The sequence below is a fragment of the Alosa sapidissima genome, chromosome 8 (assembly GCF_018492685.1).
Source record: "Alosa sapidissima isolate fAloSap1 chromosome 8, fAloSap1.pri, whole genome shotgun sequence".
Classification (NCBI taxonomy): domain Eukaryota; kingdom Metazoa; phylum Chordata; class Actinopteri; order Clupeiformes; family Clupeidae; genus Alosa; species Alosa sapidissima.
This window is the reverse complement of record NC_055964.1, coordinates 6,467,625-6,484,814: the sequence shown is the minus strand read 5'-3', so window position 1 is coordinate 6,484,814 and position 17,190 is coordinate 6,467,625. Positions and strand designations below refer to the sequence as shown.

Below are 17,190 nucleotides of genomic sequence, written 5' to 3'. Positions count from 1 at the left end.
AACAACTCCTAGCTGCTTTAGTAATGTGGTCTTTTTTGGAAATGTCTGTATTACTAGTTTTGGGGGTGGGGTGCGATCGTGATGGATAAAATGACCAGGCAGAGCAGACACAGGAAGTGAGTGACGCAGGACAGTCAGGACACAGGAAGCACCCTCGGCCCTGCAAAGCTCTGCCAGTGAAACCCGTCTGACACCCCCCTCACCCCCACCCCCACCCCACCCTATCCAACCCCCAGTACGCATCACTGTTGGCCTGCATTCTCTTCGCCAGCACAAACCCACATGTTGAAACCCTGTCTAGTGCACTACGGCATCCCCAACTTGATACACTTGACCGCTGTGAGGAGCAGATCTTGGAACATATACGGAGTGAGGCACTTGACCTCCGAGTGTTCTTTTGTTTTTCAATCAGCCCATGCTGTGTAACTTCCATAAATGCATTGTTACATAAAAATGGCTAATACTTACAAGCATTACATTATATTACATTTAAATTAAGAATCTACAGGAGATTGTAAGAAGAAAAATAAAAATAAAAAAAATAATCACAGATATTTAGGAGTGTTGAGACATGTGGTCATCCACACTTTCCACACCCCAGGCTTTTGGTATGTGCGTCTCATTTTACTGTTGACCAGAGTGAGTCAAGCCACACCTGTACAACAAGAACTCAGAAAAAAAAACTCCACACCCAAATGCGCACGCGCGCGCACACACACACACACACACACACAGCAAAAAAAAAAAAAAAAAAAAAAGAAAAGTACGCATACACGCACACAAAAAAAAAGGAGGAAAAGTTGCCAAAGCTGTCATTATTATACACATTTTACGTCACTATTACAATTCCATAGAGTTGTGCGTGATTTCAGAGCAAGCCAAGTGCTCTACATTAAACAAGGCAAACTTTCTGGGCCACACAGGCACCTGTAGGGGGGCGCCCGTAGATTTGTATGGAAGATTTCAGTTGTGCCTGAATGCTCCATTACATACACATCTACAGACTTGACCCAGGCAGAGATACAGACTTGTGAGTGAATGTTTTTAACATACATATAGATAGATAAGATTTATATTTACATACTCATACTTTTTCTGTTTGTTTACTGTGAGAAGGCTACAGTGTCTCCATGGAATGAGCACATCAAGCGGATTCACTCGTGACGTGCTGACCGAACACTGTGCGCTTGTTTTCAATTTGGGATTTGTAACAATATAATTAATAACTCAATTTCATAAGTTCAACAATGAACTTATGAGTAACAACTGGAAAGAGCCACCGACTCGTAAATATGTTTTATGGAGTGATAAAGGCTGGGACAATATGTGCGGTACAACATCAAAACTCTTTAGTACATTACATAAGAGACCGACATGGCGAAGATGCAATGTCACACTACTAAAAATCCATATGACACATGAACAAAGGATACTTCTCTTGAATCTCTTCATGGAAGAGCCATTCTCCTTTAACTATAGTAGCCATCTCACATATGAGATTAATTTCTGCATAATGTCGCAAAAGATAGCACTGGGCTGCATATATATATATATATATATAGGCTCTCACTGGACTCTACGTTCGCGGTCACTTGACATCCAGAACAGCCCTTCTAACCCTCAAGCAATTAAAAAAAAAAAAAAAAAAAAAGAAAAGATTAGGTCCTATTTAACTTGGTTGCGTTAACTTGGTGAATGCGGGGGGGGGGGGGGGGGGGGGCTAAGGAATGCGCGCAATTAAACAGTCCTTTAAAAAATACACAAGGAAATCAAACAAGACCACAAACCCTGCGGCGCTTCCGAAATCCTCGAAACGCGACCTCCGCTTAGCCAATAAAATAAATAAGAAAACTTTCCTACATGAAATCCATAAACAAACGGATGAAGCCAAGCCCAGTGTGAGGAGGGGAGACTCAGTCATCACACAGACAGCGACCAGGGGGAGGGGGGGGGGGGGGTTGTTGAGCGAGCCAGAGACTGGTATGGAGAAAGACGAGGGGTGGTGGAGAAGGAGTGGTAACCACCGCTTACATTCTATTACCCCTTCGTGGCAAGCCACACTGCATTGCCGCTAAGAGTCATTTCATCGGACCGCACCAGTGTCTCCGGCAACGCGGGGAGAGACTGATGGAACGGTGGATGAGAAAAGTTGGATGAAACCCTTTTAAATTCTAAAATGAATGTTGATGAGAATGACAACAACGACGACAAATGAACACAAGGTTCTACCTAAATGACAGCAAACGTCCAAAGTGCCCTCTTTTAGTGTCAGTCAGGTCATGACTCCACGGTAAACATACTGAAATGACGGGGTGGGGGGTGGGGGGGGTGTGGCTCTGAGGAGGACTCTGCCTCCTCCCCCATTAATTCAGGGGCCTGTAGCTCCCTGTCTTTGCTCAAACCCAGAGAGCCATGGTGGGTCTCATGTGGGACTGGAGCCCGCGTCTGGCTTGGGCTCCTGGAGCTGATGCGCATGGTCCCTGTGGGCGAGGTCATGCTGGCGCTGATGCACATGGTCCCTGTGGGCGAGGTCATGCTGGTGCTGATGCTGGGTGAGGAAGTACTTGAAGAACTCGTAGACCGACCAGGCGATGGCCGTGGAGGGCATCTGGTAGATGACGCGCGCCTGCACGCCCTTGAAAAAGGCGGCAGGGCCGCCCAGCCGATGGACCGTCCTAATGGCGTTGGCCATGCCCGACAGGCGCACCGCGCCGTTCTCCTGCGTGTTCAGCAGCGTCTTGCAGACGTCCAGCGGCGTGGTGACCGCTGCCGAGACCGCGCCGGCCGCCGCGCCCGACACGATGTGGCTGGTCGGCCGATAGCGCCGCTGCGGGTTGAGCCGCTCCTGCGTCAGCTCGTAGGTGATGAAGTGCACGGCCTGGAAGGGGATGTTCATGGTCAGCTGCGTGCTGTAGCTGCGGTAGAAGGCCGCCACGCCCTCGCGCTGCGTCACCGTCACCACGCAGTCCCACAGGCCCCGGTACGGCGAGTTGAACATCTGCATGCGCTGCTTGATGACTGGAGATGATGACGGAGGGAGCAGGGGGAAGAACAAGGATTTACAGAGAGAGAGAGAGAGAGAGACAGAGAGAGAGAGAGAAAGAGAGAGAGAGAGAGAGAGAGAGAGAGAGAGAGAGAGACAGAGAGAGAGAGACAGAGAGAGAGAGAGAGAGAGAGGAATGTGAAAAAAATAATTATGGCAAAGCTAAAAATCAGACAGTGGTGACAATCAAGCCTGATCTTGAGGCACATAATCAGCTCATAAAAATATGCAATACAACAATGTTGTAAATAATCTCTACATTTCTAAAACAATGAATGTGATTGTTTTTTCCAAATACATCATTAGATCATTCTTAGACTGATGTCAAAAGGGGACGCAGGAATTAACAATGGCTCCTTTTCAATCTGTAACCATTTGTAAGGCACCTTTGTAATGGGAAACATGATTACATTCCTTTCAGCTTCTGATTCTGTCTATGGCCATTTAGTATTCTAAGTCGAGCATTTTGTTTTCTACTTCTGAACTTTTGGAATGATGCTGAAAAACATTTTCCTTAATAGTTACCTGCAGAGCAACTGCTAAAAATACCATTATGTTTTCTATTCAAGCTAGAATACTCTGAATAATGAAATACAGGAAACACAGGGCAAATAATGCTGGCACTGTCAATCTATTCTCCTACACTGTTATTTGGAAATAAAACCTGTCAAACACTGTTTAGCTATATGCTCTAATTATATGAGCATTAGGGCTACATACAGTGCCACCGCTACCACCATGCGCATCACACACTGTGCGTAGGGCACCAAGAGACAGAGGGGGTACCACAATGTAGCCAATAAATAGGAGTAGCTTTACTGCAAAGCAATTCAGCTTAGGGCACCCACATGGCCAGCAGCGGCCATGGCTACACAGAAGGAAAAGCTCTCTGAACTGCATGAACTGAAGCGGCTCAATGCTCCCAAAAACAATGCTGTATGTGGTTGCTGTTGGTATTATTTTTTGTTGTTTAGATGTGAGTGTGTGTATATGAATGTGAGCATCGTTTAAGAGGCTGCACAAGGACATTTCGTTGGTATGGTACTACTGCACAATGACATTTAAAGTCTATTCTATTCTCTCTCTTTTTTGACGATCTGAACCATGAGTTTTGTGGCCCGTTGCAACTCTACTGGGTGTATCTGAAATAAATACATAAATAAACTAACAAACAAATAAATAGAAAGGTGTCTGTATTGCTGGTACCTTCAGCTGGGTTCATCACAGCATCATGGAGAACAGTGGCTAGACTACCCGCCACACCTGATAGGGACACAAGAAGCAGAAGCAGAATTAGTCAGCATATTCAGATGGAATCAGAGGTGGCAGAACGTTGTGTCTTGTTTACAGAAGGATTTGAGCTATTGAGTCGCAGGATACCTCGTACCACTGGTTACAGCATTACCGTTGAATTGGCCGTAGCTTTAACAGGCAAGCTAAACCAGGCACGCAACTGAAGCGTTCTGTTCCCAGAGGGTAAAACTAGTTTTAGATGACTGGTCTCATTTCTTCGAATGTACCGTACGTGCCACTATCACTTCTGGTGCAGTTCCATTGTATTCTAGTGGAAGCTAATTGTTGCAGCATACACTCTGCAGTGCAGTTCTGTGTCTGGAGTAGCCTGCCCGTAGTGCATGTATGTCTGGAGTAGCCTGCCCGTAAGAGTGCATGTATGTCTGGAGTAGCCTGCCTGTAGTGCATGTATGACTGGAGTAGCCTGCCTGTAGTGCATGTATGTCTGGAGTAGCCTGCCCGTAGTGCATGCATGTCTGGAGTAGCCTGCCCGTAGTGCATGCATGTCTGGAGTAGCCTGCCCGTAGGAGTGCATGTATGTCTGGAGTAGCCTGCCTGTAGTGCATGTATGCATTTCACAGTCATAATACGACCAACGTTTACTGACTGATTCCGGACTTCGACGCAATTGGATATCACTATGACTCATCAGTTTAGCTCGCCTCTGGCCCGCCTATTTCAGATACACCGATGTTAGTGCTGGGCGGTATACCGGTTCACACCGTATACCGGTGTATATTTTCGTTATGATATGAATTTTTAATATACCGCCATACCGGTGTATTTGATTACACAACGTTTGGAACGCTGCGCCGCGCGACAGTGTTTCAGACGGGACTTTTTTCACACGCACGCATGGTGCCACTGCGAGGCATAGTGAGGGTAAACACAAAACACCTTAAGTTTTTCCCCTGAAGTATGACCCTTAAGGCTTAATTTCTCCTTAGGTAAGGGGTTTATTTAAGGGTGTTGCACAGAAATAATACCTTAAATTGTTTCTTTAGTTAAGGAAAAATGTTAAGGGATACTGCATTGAAAAGGATTTACCGTCACGAAAATTCTATTGAGATTGTTCAACAGCTAGCTGCCTAGTAGGTGATGTCGTTAGTTAGCAACCCACCGAACACAGTGAAGTTGAATGATCTTATCATTCATCTCATCTTAAGAATATTCGCTGAAATTATCCAGGTATCAAGTAAAGCGTGTTATAGACATGCACTGAGCAATACTAGCTGGCTAGTTAGAAATTATCCTGACTGTCATCAGTGCACCAAAACAAACTTTTTTGTTAATGTTTTGCCTAGCGAACCGAACCGAAGCTCATGGCAGGCTAACAAGACATCCACATGAAGTTAACGTTAGCCTACCACCAATGTCATGTAAACCACACAATAACAATACATTTCTGATAGGCCTATTTGACAGAGTAAGCATATTAACAGAGGTTTTATTTTAAATTGTATCATTTTCAAAAAAGTATAATTATTGCAAGTTGCACTACTTCTTGTATTGGTTTTATACAAGATGTTTGTGAAATGTGCACAGTAAAACGTCTATTTTGACTGCAATTGTCTTTGCATTCTGCTTAGATTCTTCATTAGAATCATGAGTGGCTCTTTGTAAACGGCATCATTTTCTGGGGCCATGCAAAACTGCATTTCCACTAGTGTGGAGTTATTCTACATCATGACAGTAAAATAGACCATCCTTAGGCAATGTACTGCAGCAATTCCGCTCTCAACCTGTAGAAAATGCTGTGAACATCTGATTATGCATGGTAAAAAAATACCATCATATACCGTGAAACTGTAAGAATTTTGAAAAATACCGTGATATACATTTTTGGTCATACCGCCCAGCACTAACCGATGTGATTGGCTCCCCGCGATACAAGTGGCAAAAGTAACATGCATCATTACTCATTGCCAGAGTGTCTCGCAGAGACAATTGAAATTGTGCTCTTGCGAGAACTCTGGAGTTTCCAGGGTAGTTTTCTCATGACTCATTTTCATGACTTTTCCAAAACTTTCAATGAATTTATTGAATTTCATGATTTCTACAGGCCTGGAAAATGTGATTTTACAATTCCATGACTTTTCCAGGTTTTCCATGACTATGGGAATCCTGCATATTTGTACCAGGGGGCATTTGAGCTGTAGGCCATCAAAATGCACTTTCATGTCTTTACAAACCAAATTCATGCTTGAAATGGCTGGACACGGCTTGTTAATGAACTATATGCATTATAAAATGGATTAATCTTTAGACTAAAAGCTAATATGGTAATAACAATGCAAGACGCATGAAACAAGAACATTGTAAGATAAGGTTGACATAGTTGAAAGCTGAATTGGTTCATTACAAGAAAAAAAAAGTGTCTCGGTGCAAAACCTCATGACAACACATGACTACAAGGCATGTGAATCTGTAACACGCTTCTGGCTGATTTGAAAGATGGCTCAGAATGATTTAAGGGTTCATGGGTTCCAAGATGAAGACTCGCTCAAAGACACTGCAACAGAGATGAGACTCTGGGAAACGCATGCTAGAGCCTTAAGTAAGGCAAGTCAATTGAAGAGTGCCATCGCAATTAAAGAACTCAAATCCAACCAAAATCTACACAACAGTCCATTTCAGTAATGTCAGCCAAGGCTGAAGCAGATGGCCTTTACCGTTGGCTATGTGGCTGTTCCCCCCATTCTGGATGACGTCGCTGAGGGTGCGCTTGACTCTCTCGTAGCAGGCGAAGTAGAGGGCGTGGGCCGGGCCAGCCCCCAGCACTGTGATGTTGAGGCCCCTCAGGGGCCGCATGATGCCCTCGGTGCGGACGATCCTTTGCAGGGCCTCGTACACGCCCCGGTACTGGGCCTTCGGGTCAGGCTGCAGACTCTGCATCCTTGTCTGATTAAAGAAAGAAAGACAAAAAAGCAGAAAGAATTGAGGCAGAAGGTCGAAGGAAAACAAGAGGAAGTAAACTCTAGTCATGGAGGAGAGAGGGGTATGATGAGGGAGTCAAAATCGGACAAACATGTAGGCCTCGAGTCTTACTGAAAAGAGTGTCAGTGTTTCTGGATTGCAATGTAGATGAGATGACAACTCATTGTTTTCAACTTGGAAAATATATAAATAAATAAATAAATAAATAAATAAATAAATAAAAATATAAAAATAGGAAATATAATTCAAGAGCACACGAAGCCTTCCTTGTCCCTGAGAAAAATCTAACGTTATTCCCAATCATTCGAATTTGACTTTCAGACAAATTTCCTGTCTCAGTAAGAACAGGAACAGACAATTGTTAGATTGTTTTATTTAAAAAAGAAAACGTTTCTTCAAGGAGACTTTTGAAATTTGCGAACATATCTGACGGAAATGAAATGATATTTTATTGTTAAAAAAGGGGAAGGAAACACAAAGCAATATGCAGGGGAAGATAGAGGCAGGCAGTCTTTGGGAGCTTCCCTACATTTTTAGGCTAAATAAAAACATGCTTTGTGCTGTGTGAATGGGTTGGCATGCAAGACTATAACAAAACACTTGTGCAACAAACCCAGAGACTGACACATCTCTCCAAAAGGACAGCTACCCAAAAAACACAAAAAAGAGAGCGAGAGAGAGAGAAAGCAGAACTTCTTGCAGAAAGCAGATCATGTTGAAATTAAATTAGGCTATATCCTTTTCCTTGTTACTGTGACTATTAATAAGGCACAACACACAATATTTATGAGATGACTGACTGGCTCAGTAGTAAACCTGCTTGATCTACAATTTCCTATCAGTCTTAAGCCACCATAACCTATTAATAATATTATAGCCAATTCAACAAGCATGGAAAGTTATATACTAATGTTTGACTGTCAAACAACGCACCTCTAATGAAAATGGTAGGATTTGACAAATCCCAGTATGGTGTTTACAGGATCCCGTTAGGCACAGTTTCAGCATTCTCTCTGGTCCCCTTATCCTGCTAAATCTCCTTACTTAACAGCTTTACCCTGCATAAGCTTCAAGACAGCAGAATGAATGCTGGCTTCTTTTATTCAAACGGCACTAAGACCCATCAACATAGCACAAGAGGCCTCATCCCAAACTAATACCCCAAAACATGGCAGCTAATTAAGCTGGCAGAGTGGTACCTGTTAAACACATGTTGACCAAACGTATAATCATGTAAGCACTATACTCACACAGCAGGACAGGTAACAAGCCTTACAGCTGCTGGAATTATACACAGGCAAACTCTGGGCCTGTAGGCATCTGTTCACTTCTTGGCATCTCTTAACATTTTATACTGTACGACCAGATCACATTGGCTGCTCATAAATAGTTTAAAGACTAGTACTACTTATATTAATATTTCTCCTTTTTTAAGTCATATTTCGGTACATATATATTTTTCTTTGTGTACTTTTTGTATATTTCTATTTTAAAATGTGTACAGAATATACACAACAAGGCTTAGTCTCCAAACAGAGACAATGTACATTACACCACTACACTAAAACAACTGGGAGCTCAGCCAAAAGCTGTCAGAAGCCAGACGGGCACACGCTAGTGTATCCTGACACCCTGTAGCATTCCACAAGGCTCTCCCCAGGTGGATCCCAGCATCTTCCACACAGTGGATCCATTACAGTAACTAATAAGGTGTAGTTTATCTCGCTGATGGTTGCCATGGACTCAAGTCCTTAAAACACACCGGTTACCGTCTTGGGGCATAGTCCTTATCTGTAGTGCATCTTGAGAAGCATGGGGGCAGCAACTGACGCCAAGGTCCTGGGTTCAAAATGTGGGTTGTTGAAATGTATGGTTAATTGGTTTGGACAACACCAAGTAGGACAGTACGACTCCTCGCTATAGCCAGGGTTTTTGCATGGCGGCGTAGCCCTGCTTTGAAGCGGTTGGCTCCAAAGTGAGCGTTGGCAGGCAGAGACAGAGGTCCTGAGAGCAGATTATCCAGCAGCACTGCCAAGTGTGGCCTCTGCTCACCTCTGCCCTGACCTAACCAGTGTCCAGGGTGCCTCGGTTTATGTACGCCTAACTTACTTGACTCAACAGCAATCTTGATTGCCTGAGTCAGCAAGGGGACCTGACTTCCTGGAATGCAAGCTCATCCGTGAGCTTCCAAATATGACGGAGGAGTATCATCATGGAATTAAGGGAGGGATGATAAGGATTGTCTTCAGCTAAGACAATAGGCCACGTCACACTCACACGCCAACTTGCATTTGTTGGTGTTGTATGCCTGTCATTGTCTCTAGTCTCCAGTCCAGGAAATGCATTCTTGTTAACAGGCTTTAGACCTACCTCAGTGGAGTAATGCATTCTTGACAGACAGATTTTAGACCTAACTTGGCGGAGGCAATGAACTTTTTGGGAGCTGGTTTTGACTTATGGCCGATTGTTAGCAAGCAATCATGCAGTACACCTTGACTTGGCCATCATGGCTTTATATCATACCTTTGCACACAAATCAGCACTTTACAAACTAGTTCTACAGGAATGATTGGGACGCCCTGTTGGATTGGGACTGCCAGAAAAGGGTGCTGAAACCAGGAAGTCCCCCAAAAAGAAAGTCATAGACAACTTCACACTACATCATCATCATTCAAACCATTTCCTTTGTGCGGACATGCAGCATAGGCTAACTGACACATGAAATGTGCAAATGTACAACATGACTGAAACATGAGACACAACCATCTAGGCAAATGAACGCAGGATGATCCCTTCTGCCATTTTTTTCTTTAATTGGGGTGGATGGTGTGTGTGTGTGTGCGGGGGGGGTTATTGTCTGGCATGAGGAGGCGGCTGGAAGCCCCTTTAGCACTGAAGTGGAAAGAAATCTCCAGTGCTCGCACCAGCGCCTGGGCTGCCTGGAAAAGCTGGGCTGGAGGAGCTCTGTCATCTAACGGCAGACAGGCGAGGTGAGACAAGCCCTTGAGCCCTAGCAGCACACTGGCCCCGGCACTGACTGCTGCATCCACATGCCACTGGGACACAGATGCCAAATACAGGCATAGGTATTCCCTGTATTTATTAATCAGAGTGCTTGCCCTTTTCCGAGGAAGGAAAAATTCCAAACCTTTTCCTGACTGCTTCAGAACTGATTTTTCCCCTTCAAGGATGGTAGTATTTAGTGGTTTTGCACTGAATGCCTCTATGTGAGAGATGCCAAACACAGGCACACATTCCCTACTGCCCAGCATTTCGGTGAATTCTGAGAGCTACTTTGGAATACCCAGAGGTAGCCACTGGCTCTGTTGTGCCGGCTCACCAGGAGAGGCAGAAAGGGTTAAAGGACTCACCCAATCGTGATCACGTTAGGGCCAAAACATACAAATTCCTGAGTACACAGGAACGTGGCAAACGGGTGTTTGTATTTTGGGACTGACAGCCCATACATAATTGTGGACTTCAAATTAAAATTTATACAATATGTATATGGTGTCCAAACAAAAGGGGAAGTTTGGTTCTAAACTATGTCAACACAAAATGTGAAGTGGACATAGAACATTTGTACACATAGTGGACAATCCTATGTGTGGCGTAATTTGAGTTTTGTTTTTTGTAAAAGAGCTAGTTGCCAGTGGCTATGTGGCGGTTGGATAATCAGCTCCATAGGGGTGGGACACCAAGTCCACCCTTCATCTGCATGGTGCAGATTTAACACACACACACACACACACACACAAACACACCCCCCCTGGGTCAGTCTGATAAATCCCACACCCTTTCTGCAGGCCCTTACAAGGACACCACCACCACCACCACCTCCTCAACCTCTCGTTGTCCCCGTCTGTGCTAAAGGTTACAGCTCTGTTTAACAGAGCACACACGCCAGAGAGTTTCCCTAGAGCGAGTCATTCTCTAAACGCACTCAGGGACCCTGGTGAGCAGAGGTGAACCCGTCTGCTCTCTAACTCTCAGCGGTGTGTTGTGTCCCAGTTCCCTACCCAGTGCTCCCTGCTGCCTGGTGCACCATGCCTTCCACACTCTGGGCTTTCGGAAGTTGCTTAACGGCTCTGAATCATCCTCCGACTGGCTAATAAATCACCCACCAGCCGTTAACGAAGGCAAGGCGGATGCTTTTCATTAGGCTTGCCTAAACCTACACAAATAAAATAACGAAAACAAAAAAAATGTCATTCTATTTGTGATGTCAACATCTTTGACAACTTCCTTAAAACTATTTTACTACTTAATAGGCACTTGTTTTATAACAACTTACAGCCACACTTAGGAGACTTACTTAACTTACACGATTATGCAAGCTCATGCTGGCTACTCATTCAGTGTCACCTTAATGTCTTCACGGCAACCTAAAACGTGTTTGTCTAACAAAGTGTAAACCAATGAAACACACCGACACACACCGACACATGCCATGCCCCCTTTTCTCCCTGTGCTCTTGAATGAATGAATGTCTACCTAGGTAGAGGTTAATCCTTGAAAGAGGATGAATGAGGAAAGGCGTCTCAAGAATATGTGGCTAACATTTCTCACACAAGCTTTTAAAAGAAAGGCAAACACAGACACCATACCAGTAAAAGAAACCACAGTGAACTTACAAACTCGACCACAGACTTTCATTATTTAAGCACTCACTGAGACATTTTAGATCAACCGAACACTGTACCTACATGAATAAAACTACTTTGTTGTTACTATAACTGTGCACCATTGCCAGGTTTAACTGGAAAATATATCCTGTTAAAAGATATGCCAAGACTCCTTAGACTGCCACAGTTGAAATATAACTAACTTTACAGCACCTGGACATCCTCTGTTAGTGTGAAAGAGGATGTTGCAAACAGAGCCAAGAACAAAACCTGACCAAACCCCTTTCAATTGACTGGAATATACTGTAACAACTTCCTTCAAGTAATTATTGCAATTACTTTTTTCCTTCAGTGAAGCTCCTTCAGAAGTTTCCATCTAGTCAATAAAATGAACCAGCACAGCTTCTGTTATGGATCCGGAAAGCCACCGTGTAAAAATGTATGTCAGCCTCATGACTTTGAGGCAGCTAGTCTTATGATGTTCATGGGGCTTATGATCATCAATTTTTTTAAATACATTTTTCAAGTATCACCACTAAAAAAACTATTGCCCAAACCTGGACAAAGTAAATTTATAGAGCCTCCATCTCAAGTGTTAATAATTTCTGACCACAGCACGACTGACAAAAACATAGGAATGCCGCATCTCAAAAGAGCTTATCGTGATATGGTGAAAGTTTTTGTAATTAATTGAATAAACAACTTCAGCTTCCTAGGGAGTAAGCATCAGTGTTTAATCATGTAGCTCCTACATTCTGAGACAATCTCCCCTCATCAGCGATCACTGGAATAATTACCAAATGCATGGGTAAATACGTGTTCCTAGTAAATCCAACCTTCCCCTTTTCTGGAGCGGTTCACGGCCTTAGTTAGTGAGGCATTATCTGTGTCTATGGGATGTGTGCTGTCCAGACACGTAGCACTGTCCCCTCCAGAGCATAGCTTTCGGACGGATGGTACGAACAAGGCTGAAAGAGTGAGCTCTGGCAGGCCAGGAGGAAATAGTGACAATGGCCTTGGAGAGCTGACTGGCTGGCTGGAAGCTAGACTGGCACAGAGTCAAGTCATTTCATTCTGGTACTTCACAGCAACTTAACTGTCAGAGAAAACTGACCAACCTTTTGGCTTTCTTTACTACAGTGACATGTCAGTCTACTTGCTCTGAAACGACTAGGCAGATGCTATTGAGAGAGGTAAGGTGTCGGTCACTGAAGCAGTACTAGACTGCAAGGAGGATTAGGACTGGACTCAGTGTCCGGATGTGACACTTATTATGATAAGACCGGCATTTCGTTTTCAACTTTTAAACAGGCAGTGAACGAGAATTAGACGAAATTCAAAATGAATTTGAACAAATAATACCGATTCGATTCAACCAGGGATATTCAAGGAAACACCGACATTAAGACAACCCGTTGATATCCTATCGGTACCAGACTGTTCTTAGTGGCTGGGTTAGCGGCTGAACACAGGAATATAAGAGTAAACCTCAAGATACGTTAATAGTCACTATCGATATCAACTGGTGCGACAACTGCGAATGTTGTGGTATGACCCTCTCTAGTCGGCCCTATCTGGAGTGATTGTTGAAAAGCGAAATGTTATGAATGAACTCCTAATGCTGTTCCAACAGCTCTCGATACTGAGAGAGAATGTATGTATTGGCAATACTAACTAGACAGCTTTCTTCGTTTAGACATCAGCAGGGACAACCCTGCTTGATGACCTTCACCAGAACCTGATAGAATCGAAGTAGTCTAGGTCATGACCTGGCGCAAGACATATAAACGAGAAGTTGTAGTAACATTAAGTGAGAAATGTAAGGGTAACTGATAAACAGCCACATCGGTTACTTAACTCTTGTTTTTGGCTCAGATCGCATCAACTAATACATCGCTGTTCAGACATGCAAGAATTGTAAAACTAACGTTACTGCTGCCATTCATAAGTTTACTTTGAGGTGCAACGTTATAGTGATCAACCAGATTTGTGGAGGGCTCAATATGTCTTACAGTAATCAAGTTAACTAATTCATACTTGAAACTGCCTGGGTTAGAACTTCAGTTTTCAGCCAACTTGGATTAATGTGTACACGAAGTCAGCACTGGGCTGGTTTAGATAACGTTAGCTAACGTTGTTGGCCAGCGCCTCATGCTAACACGCTTGCTAATGTTACTTAAACTAGCTAGCTAGCTGGCACGTTTGGCTAAACTTGAAGGCATTTCATGATTTCAGAAGGCAGTGTTGATAAGCGTACCGTCGTGTTGCTTGTTATGAACCTAATGTGACAGTGTCAGTTGGTAGCAAACATACTTCCATGTCTTACCTTGACAGAGTCTATGGGGTACATCACCGTGTGCTCCAGTATTCCAGCCACTGCTCCCGCTGTCATGTGGGTCGTCAAGGAGGCATGGGGTGGCAAACTCTCGTACTCTTTGCTATCTGAAGGGTCATCTTCTCGGCTCTTTAGCTCCGACATCTCCACTGTGGCCACTACTGCCTCAGTCCGTAACTCCATACGGGAGAAACTAGACTAAAAATGCCTTTTAACACTCTACCATCAACCTATCTGAATCGGCGGCAAGGAGAGCCACACCATCATCACTGCGTACCTCCGTTGTCGTGACGTACTGACGGTACGCAGCGGGTTGTCTTGAGCGTCCAATCAGACATTGCGAAACATTAATAAGGCGGGATTAAACCAACGAAAGGGCGGAGTGTCAAGAAAATGTATCCAATCAAAAGTAGTTTTGATAGGATACTCTACTCGGTAAACTTGTATCTAACCAAGGATAATCGGAAACTTTTAATTATATTCATGTCATAGCAGACATAGTGTCCACAATCTAGTTATTGTTGGGGGAATTTAAGATTCTGCGAGATCACTTGAAATATCCTTCATATCCTGCTCAATAGAAAGGCTAAAGTCTTGTCAATGTCAAATATGGCTATTTACAAAATACAATATCCTATACATTGCCTAAATCTCAGCATCGTTTTGGATTTTTTTGTTTTGTTCAGATGTTGACTAATGGACCCCAGCTTTGATAACAGTTAGCATTGAAAAGATAGCTTTTCGCAATTCTAAACAGTCAGAGATTAAAATTCAGTATTGGGCCGTTGAATCCGACTAATTAGTCCACTAGCCTATACAAAAGGCAAGAAGGCTACATGGGTGTGTATGTGAGCAGTCAGACTGGTAGGGTGGGTCGGTAGATAAAGGGGTTGTGGTCCCTCTATCAGTTCAAAGCTATGTATTGGACTTGGGCGTGAGCTCGTCCTCTAAAGTTGGGACCATAGCGCAAGCGCTTTTTACGTCCGCTGAACAATGTTTAACAAGTAAAACGCTGGGAGATTATCAGAACGTGTCAGTAGCTTCATGTGGATATTGCTGGTTAAAACGTAAGGCTTATAGGCTATGATATAGCATAGCATCTGATGCCTACCGTCAACATAACCTACTCATTCATTCAGTCACCAGGGCACCCTAGCCTACTCGACCATTGTCGCGCTTTGCTGAGTCATGGGAGTTGATCATATGATTTAGCCTACGGTGCGAAGCAGGCAGAATGTAAAGACACCTTTTGATACAACCTACATTCCATTTGTCAAAATATTGGGGGAGAATTGTGAATGCAAATGTTAAACCATGTCTTCCTTTTTTTATTCTGCTTATTTTCCTAATAAAAATTTGATTATCTTTGTCTAGTGAGCCTCTTCAAAATGTAAAAACAGAATGCTGCGGACAGGGGTGTGCATATAGGCTACATGTGATAATATATGCCTAAATGGATTTGCACACTTTTTCCAAAGGGACTTTTCAATAATTCATGGGATGGCATCAATACATTTCCTGGATCTTATTGCAGGCCACATTCACAAGGTGCAATCTTCGGTTACTTCAATAGCTCCGGTGAAATTAGTGATATAATTATATAAATCAGTTGATTATTAAACTGTTTCAGTTGCCAGTTTTGGAACAATATTACATTTGTTGTGTCATTTGAAACTTCATATCAATACTTGACATACAAAACGGCCTAAATGTTGTCCCTGTGTGCAGCCTAGGGATCAATAAAGGCTTGTTCTCATCGCAAGTCAATTCAAGGTTAATTTTGATGAGAAATCAGAAGCAGATTGGCTGTTCACTGTTCACATCTCCCAACCTATAACCAGCTGGGTTATGAAACTATGAAAACCCCATCTGACTTGCTGATGTAACTCTGAGGGCATGACACATAAAGTTGTTGCTCAGTATTACTTCAGATTGTTTGCCTCTGTTTTTTACATGTGTTTATATCCTAAATTGTCTAGAAATGTATACACATGCACCTGAAACAATCAACAGAACAATGTATATACACAGGAACATTTGTCAGGTGTTATCTTTCAGATATGTCTACCACCAGTGCAACTCCAATGCATTAGTTGAAAAAAAGGAAAAGAAGAAAAACATTCAATGCACCTTAAAAAAAACTGTGCCTTGTCCCAGATAAATGTCCTCTCAAATAAGACAATGTATTACATTGTCCCTATATGACTAATGCCCTGTCTAATCACCTTCACAGATATAACTAATATGAGATGAGTGCAGTGGTGCATGATGGCTACCATTAAATCCTCAACTGTGGATGGTATGGCGCGGCGTGTCCTGTTACTGTAAAGTGTGTTGGGTTTTGAGACGAGGCCTCTATCAGTGTGCACACTTTGTTATGTCAGCTGAGGGACATACAGTATGTGTGTTTACACCTTGGATCTACAGCTGTACTAACAGACTGACTTCCCTCCGCACCAGAGCAGCAGAGAAAGTGATAATTACACTTGAAAACCACTTGGCCTTCCACAACAGTCACATCCTTAACATAAAACATTAGACATCAACTCACAGGGGTCAAAATACCTGGCAGTAAATAGAACACATAAAAAGCTATATCACAATTCATACGTAATCAAATTACAACACAGTCAGGTGAAAGTATAGCCCAAACACGTTTTCTTGACAAATGACCAATCTTTTCTCAGTGTAATAGCATTTCTTTACGTTTAGAGGAGTTACACACACTTGTGTGCTATGTTAAACTCTATAGTGAAGTTATACAGTAGTTGAAAGGTCCAATATTGGTATGATTCATATTCTGGCCACTTGAACCTTTACATGCTCTCTGTCTCTTGGTTACAACTGATATTTGATCCCTGTGAGCAGTATATCCATTTAGGACTGAGGAAAAAAGTTAAAAGTCATATGAATTAAATCATAATAAACAAGTAGATGTACACAAGTAGACAACATGT

At 43.1% G+C, this 17,190-nt stretch overlaps 1 protein-coding gene across 1 annotated transcript; it reads right to left on the bottom strand.

Annotated features, from left to right (window-relative positions):
• Positions 1 to 1,722: 1,722 nt before the first annotated feature.
• slc25a37 (solute carrier family 25 member 37) lies at positions 1,723 to 15,246 on the bottom strand. The gene is made up of 4 exons (XM_042100713.1): positions 14,225 to 15,246; positions 7,009 to 7,237; positions 4,250 to 4,306; positions 1,723 to 3,018 (listed from the first exon to the last, which is right to left on the bottom strand). Exons 1-4 carry the CDS (start codon positions 14,414 to 14,416, stop codon positions 2,423 to 2,425), a joined length of 1,074 nt encoding a protein of 357 aa, XP_041956647.1. The 5' UTR covers positions 14,417 to 15,246; the 3' UTR covers positions 1,723 to 2,422.
• Positions 15,247 to 17,190: the final 1,944 nt, after the last annotated feature.

Bases quoted from the DNA above. Each gene is read 5' to 3' on its own strand.
- slc25a37 (XM_042100713.1), bottom strand. From the start codon at position 14,416: ATGGAGTTACGGACTGAGGCAGTAGTGGCCACAGTGGAGATGTCGGAG. The intron at 7,238-14,224 runs GTAAGACATGGA...TTCTTTAATCAG, and splicing joins ACCCCATAGACTCTGTCAAG to ACAAGGATGCAGAGTCTGCA. The intron at 3,019-4,249 runs GTACCAGCAATA...CATCATCTCCAG, and splicing joins TGTGATGAACCCAGCTGAAG to TCATCAAGCAGCGCATGCAG.